General features: G+C 33.7%; 1 protein-coding gene across 1 annotated transcript in view; it reads left to right on the top strand.

Annotated features, from left to right (window-relative positions):
* Positions 1-4,279, top strand: part of LOC125844175 (UDP-D-apiose/UDP-D-xylose synthase 2) — a 7,886-nt gene extending 3,607 nt beyond the window's left edge. The window contains exons 2-9 of the mRNA XM_049523440.1: positions 793-885; positions 1,021-1,128; positions 2,758-2,872; positions 2,952-3,085; positions 3,220-3,321; positions 3,405-3,497; positions 3,609-3,744; positions 3,831-4,279. Coding sequence (XP_049379397.1) covers positions 793-885; positions 1,021-1,128; positions 2,758-2,872; positions 2,952-3,085; positions 3,220-3,321; positions 3,405-3,497; positions 3,609-3,744; positions 3,831-3,943 — 894 coding nt within the window. The 3' untranslated portion in view covers positions 3,944-4,279. The remainder of the gene's footprint in view (positions 1-792; positions 886-1,020; positions 1,129-2,757; positions 2,873-2,951; positions 3,086-3,219; positions 3,322-3,404; positions 3,498-3,608; positions 3,745-3,830) is intronic.
* Positions 4,280-6,826: the final 2,547 nt, after the last annotated feature.

Below are 6,826 nucleotides of genomic sequence, written 5' to 3'. Positions count from 1 at the left end.
ATATTTCGGACTCAACGGTGAAGGCGGAATTTTCATTTGGAGATCGCTTCGATGAAAAGTGGGTCCCACACCCAGTATCGTTTTGAGCCAGATTCCACAACTGCCATCTAAAGCCTCGGGAAGTGAACAAAGGGTCGTTCTAGACCAAAATCAATATTCCGAAGCTAACCTAGCTGTCAGAATTTTCATCTGAGCACGACTTTCAAGAAGGTTGACCAAAGTCAACTTTTCAAGTTATAAAATCTCCAAAACAGGGAAACGGGTCTAAAACCCAAACGAACGACCAGGCGACCGAACAGTCAGTGCCAGCAAGTCATAAATGACTTGAGGTCGCTACAGGAATGCTCTATACGAGGGAAAGAATTCTTTAATTTAAAAATGACCTGGAGGGTCATTACAGCTAGGGTAGCCCTAGTTAAAGTCATGATCTATCATGGCGCTTGCCTAATGTTATTAGTTAATAAATAAAGTTGCGCTCTTGCTATTAGCTATAGCTTTTGACATGATAGTGAGCTCTTGTGACAAGTATTGGATATGAGTTTGCTTATTTGGTATGGTATTGTAGAGAGGATATCCAGACGTTTCTAACGCACAACAGTTTCCTTTTTTGTGTATCTAATGCATTTTTAATTAATATTTAGGATTATTAACTTAACTTTGCCCTATTTTCTGTGGGTGTTGGTTAATTTATGCATCTGTACATTTTCTGATGGCTTTTTCCTGGATTTTTAATGTTGATCCTGTGCAAGTCATTGACAATTTCTGACTTTTTTGTTTTTTCTTGTGATGCAGACCATAAATCTTGCTGCGATCTGTACTCCAGCAGATTATAACACTCGTCCACTTGATACAATTTACAGCAATTTCATTGATGCTCTACCAGTGGTATGCATTTTGGATTTTTAATTTCATTGATAGATGAAATTGCCAGTAGATTTTGTGGTTGTCACTTGTAGGAAAAATTTCACCTTTTTTCAGCTGAAGTTGAGATGTGAAGTTGATTTGAATTGATTAATGCAGGTCAAGTACTGCTCAGAAAATGGAAAGCGTCTCATTCACTTCTCAACTTGTGAAGTTTACGGGAAAACCATAGGTGCCTTTTTACCCGAAGACAGCCCACTGCGGCAGGTAAAACCTCGCTTTCCTTGTGTTATATTTTCAGTTTAATACAAAACTAATGCTGAACTTGGATCTGTTATTTTCTCTGTGTTTCGTGTGTCGTATCATGAAAGTTCATGTTATTTCATTTAAATATCCAAAAAAGCTCTTGTAATTTCCTAAACAATATCAACCTTTCGTGTACTCTCAATTTGGTCTTAGTATTGCGATTAATACTGTCTGATACAACTAAACTTGAGTTTTTAGATTTTTAAAGTTCTGGATGAAGTCTCTTTCCTCAGCTTGCTTGTTTTACTTGTCATTTGCTCTCATAGTAGACATGTATCAATTTAGATAGAAACCTGTGGATATCCAAAAGTATTCTCAATATATCCTTGGGTTTTCTTATGACTCCATCTTCCTCTCTACTCCTGTGGGTACTTGAGTTGGAGTCTAGTCTAACCGAGATGAAGCTAACCTACTTTATCAGTTTATCCAGTTTAGCAAGTCTTACTTTCTGTAATAGGCTCGTCTTGGGCTAGAGTGCTGTTGTCAGTCTATTTATTTAGTTTGTTGTCATACCATGGTTGCAATGTTGAACATATTGATATCTTTTTGAAATAAGTTATTTCCATTTAATGTGTTTGTTCAATTGTAAAGCTTATAGAGGCATAAGGGAATTATACATGTTCTTTTGGCTTATGAAGAATTTATAAATATTCAGTTAACAGAAGAGGCATTTATTTGTATCTAGTTTAAAAAGTTCATTTTTTATCAGTTAGAGAAGAAAAATGAATTCTGTTTATACTTAATAGGAATGTTGATTTTGCTATGGTCAAATGCTTAATCTCTTAACTGAGGTTGGTGTTACTTAGAATTCTGAGCATCCAATTTCAACTACAGGAGGACCTTCTGTGCAAGAATTTGTTATCTTCTTGTTGACAATTTCTAAAGCATTTTTCTTTTTGGTTCCATTGGTACAACTCCGAGCATAGTACTTAACCGAAAAAGGTTGATCTCACAAAATTTAACCATTGTACAACGATAGATGTTCTATTCTTGCCTTGTTGCTAGCATTTAAGTGGTAAACTTCCCTCTTACAGCAGTACACCGTGAATAGCTTGATTCCATAGGTTTAAGATGCCTGTAATGTAAGGTTGTGGACTTGTGGATCACTTTAGGTTTTGGTGCTCTGTACATTCTTTCCTAGCTTCCTCCCTACACTACGTCCACAAACCAAAAACGAGAGAGGAGAAAATGAGAGAAACAAGATCTCTCAGTTTCTCCAAATTCCAGGGCAAGCAGTCATGAGATTTCTCTATATGTACAATGTCATGTTGATTACTGAAAAGTTGGTCATTGATAAATATTTGCTGTGGTCGTTGATAAGTTGGTGCATAGTGAGCCATATTAGCAATTTCATCTCCATTCAAAAGTAGGACAGTGTTGATTACTTGTAAATGGTATGCTTTGAAGTTGAACGGGCTACTGCGTAATTTCAATTGTAATCAGGAGTCTGAATCGAGAAATCAATGAGAGTTTTGTTTAGTCCACACTATGTTTAGCTGTTGTTGTGGATTCATGGAGAATGTCATTATTTACCGTTTACTTTACATTGTTTGCCTTTGGAAATATTTTAACTCTTGACGTTTTTACTAGGATCCTGCTTATTATGTGCTTAAGGAAGACACCTCCCCTTGCATCTTTGGACCAATTGAGAAGCAGCGGTGGTCCTATGCGTGTGCAAAACAATTGATTGAGAGGCTGGTCTATGGTAATTTTATATTTATCTGTCTGTTTCATAGTTGAATCTCTTACCATATAGCTTACGTGTCATGTGTTATATTTTACAGCTGAGGGTGCGGAGAATGGCTTAGAGTTCACTATTGTAAGGCCATTTAACTGGATTGGTCCTAGGATGGATTTCATTCCTGGCATCGATGGTCCTAGTGAAGGTGTTCCAAGAGTATTAGCTTGCTTTAGTAATGTATGTGTACTTTTCTCTTTGGTTGACCTTTTAGTAATGTATGTGTACTTTTCTCTTTGGTTGACCTTAAAACCTGTATCAGATGCTCACTTGTCAGTCTCATGTTTTAATCTTCTAATGTTCCCTCTTCTCAGAACCTTTTAAGACGTGAACCTTTGAAACTTGTGGATGGGGGAGAATCACAAAGGACGTTCATATACATCAAAGATGCTATTGAAGCTGTTCTTCTAATGATCGTGAGTTTTGACCTCCTTATCCCTCTACGTTTGTTTCCAGAAATGCATTAGGATCTATGTTGATTCAAGTAAATACAATGCAGGAAAATCCTGCCAGAGCCAATGGCCATATCTTTAATGTTGGTAACCCTAACAATGAAGTTACTGTCAGGCAGCTGGCTGAAATGATGACTAAGGTGAAATAATTATTTAATTTGTCTTTCTCTTACACCTACTCCTTTGACCTAAATTTCATGCGCATGTTGTTGACACAATGTTTTTTTCTCAATTCCTTTGGATAATAACAGGTGTACTCAAAGGTGAGTGGAGAGTCTTCTATTGAAACACCCACCATTGATGTAAGTTCTAAAGAATTTTATGGTGAGGGGTATGATGACAGTGACAAGAGGATTCCGGACATGACCATAATCAACAGGCAGCTTGGTATTGACCTGTTTCTTCGTCGATTGACTATTTTAATACCTTCAAAAGTTGAGAATAATCGAACTGTTAAACTGTGTGATGACCAGGTTGGAACCCAAAGACTTCCCTATGGGACTTGCTAGAATCCACACTCACATACCAACACAGGACCTACGCCGAGGCTGTCAAGCAGGCCATGTCTAAAACAACAGCAAATTGATTGTTCGCTGCTTGTTGGCAGGTCTTTCAATATCTTGTTACGATTCTGCCGAGTAAAAATCTACAGTCCATCACTCATACACGTAATTTTACGTCCCTTCTGTAATCAATCATGTATTCTAATTTGTGACAGCATATTTATTAAGAAATTTGTGTCGTAGGCTGGGTGTATTATGTCACTAGAGCTCAAAATAGTTATTGAGGTATTAGATAAAGGAAAAGCTGTCCTGTTCTTATAAGGTTTGTTGTCATTCATCTATTCATTCCTGTGTATGGAAACATCTTGTATCATTTTGATCGACCTGTTGATGGAGCTATAAATTTTCCTATTTATTCATGTGATTGTCCATTCTTTTACTTGTTCTGAATTTTGACATTTATGTTGGATTTCAAATTTTTAAAGATTGTGTATGAGTTTCTCCTACTTGACGTGATTAATACTACAGAAGTTTAACCTGATCCCTGCATTATGTTATAATGCTCCTAAAATAGCGAGTACATTAACTACAAAGAAGAGTTGCATGATTGCATCACAAGTTTGAAACTTTGATAACATAGCAATAATGTCATATACCAACCAGAGTTGTGATAGAGTGGTAAGTAGTCTTTTATTGCTAATCAGAGGCCTTGGGTTCGAGTCTTTCTGGATATGAAGTTGCCTTTGTTTGACGTCTTGGGTTTGAATCTTCTTGGTATGAAGTTGCCTTTGTCAGATCTTGGGTTTGAGTCTTTTGGCATATAGAGTTGCCTTTTTTAGAGAGTGTTTTACTTCTCAATGTGAATTATTTTTGGTGCAAATTCAAATTTAATCGGGCTCAATGTGGAAACAAGACAACAGATGGAAAAGACAAAAAAAAGAAGCAATAAGGTGATAGCACATTTAAGTTTATGGGTTGGTAGAGCCCATTACCAAAATATCTTAGTCATTTTCGGAACTATTTAATTCCAAAGAATATAAATTCATACTAAAATTTTGAAATAATTTAATCCACAAATCAAACAACCCCTTTATAGAACTATAATTATTTGGAGAGCATTTATGTATAATAACATGTAATCAAAAAGGGAATTTTAGAGAGATTATGTTACATAATTTCAACTTTAATATTATAAATTTATAACTAACTAGAGTTGTTTTTGTATCCTTTTTATTTTATTTTATATGTATATAGATCACCTCATACATTGTCATCATAGTTTAATTCTTCTTATGGTCGCAAAGTGCAAATAGTTTTTCACAAAAATTATACATTAAGAAGGTGAGAAAACTTATGTTACACATTTTAAATGTACTCTAATATTATAAAATTACAATTATATAAAATTGCTTTTATGCCTTATTTTTAATATATAGATATTTCCCTCATTTATTAGCTTGCAATTTAATCTTTAATCACGAATTGCAAATTGTATCATTGCCTATTAAACTAATTAAATGTGGCGCAAATATAATTTTTTAGAAAAGAGGTCAAATTTGTCCTTGAGAAAAAAATATTTAACATTCACAATACTATCCATATAAAAATATCTCCATTATTATTTAAATTGTTAAAAAATACTCTCATTATTTCATATTAGATAAGCATTTTTTATTTAACACCGTAATTAAGTAATCATTAATAGATTGATTAATTTTACTATTTTACCCTTTGTTCATAATAATTTATCTCTTGAAAAAATAAACTCTTAGATCTTCAAAACTTATATAAACTTCTTAAAGTCATATTAATGGTAGAAATAAATGAGAAAAATTTAATTAATTTTATTTTAATTTATTAAATAATTAACTAATATAACACAAATATTTTTTAGCAAAATATTCATTTAATACGAAACGAAAGAACTATTGTCTTGATGCTAGTATGAGATTTATACCACATGACATGCCACCTCAACTCTCTTAAATATACTTTTGTCTTCCTACCTTTATTGATGTGTAGTTAATTAATGATTTTAATTTGATGTCCTAAATTCTTTTCTCTATCTTGTACACAAAGCAAAGCACCAAAGTAAAATAAAAGGCAAAAAAAAAAAAAAACGCATTCGAACATTAAATGATTGTAGTAACGCCATTTTAGGGGGGTCATTTGCACTTTTCCCATTTTTTATTTTTTATATTGGAGTTTAGTTTATGCTTTATATTTAAGAAAACATAAGTTTATATTTATATATATTTTTATTTTTATTTTTTTATTTTTTTTTTAATAATAGCTTCTAAATAATGCCTACTTTAATTTCTAAAAATCTTATTACTCACTAGTTCTTAGTTTGATGCACGTGATAGGTTTCGTGAATTTTTTTGACAAATCAAATTTAATCGAGTTTTAATATGAATATCGAAATAAGAGACCTGACATTGTAAAAATCAGAAGTGTAGCTCCTCGCCACATACATTCTCATTGGATCCATGTGTACCTCGATTAAAACCCAAATCGCACTCCACCTGTTCGACAAAAAGCGTCAACCAAAACTCAAACCATCATATTCCCCTTTCTTCATCATTAGCCATGTCTTCTTGTCTCCATTTCCTTCTAGTTTGTCCTTCTACGCCGGCCTTTAAAACCCCTTTGTCTCTTTTTCCCTTTTTCTACTTCCATTTGTACGATATATAGTGGTATATAGTGAGTACTTGTACATGTAGTGCCGGGTAATGTAAATGTAAAAAAAGATAGTACTAGTCAAAAACCCAAATGAATATTGTAATGGGTTTTTGCTGAAAGGAAGAATCTTTGGTGGAGATTATGCTTAATTGTTTAAGCCGGTTTTTTGTGGGTTCTCTTTACACATATGCCACAAGTATATAATATATACTGTATATTAAAGTAACATATTGTATATTATGGACCATACCTGTTGCTTTGCTGTGCTGTTTCATTAGTTGGGG

The sequence above is a fragment of the Solanum stenotomum genome, chromosome 11 (assembly GCF_019186545.1).
Source record: "Solanum stenotomum isolate F172 chromosome 11, ASM1918654v1, whole genome shotgun sequence".
NCBI classification, from domain to species: Eukaryota; Viridiplantae; Streptophyta; class Magnoliopsida; order Solanales; family Solanaceae; genus Solanum; species Solanum stenotomum.
This window is presented reverse-complemented; position numbering and strand designations above follow the sequence as displayed.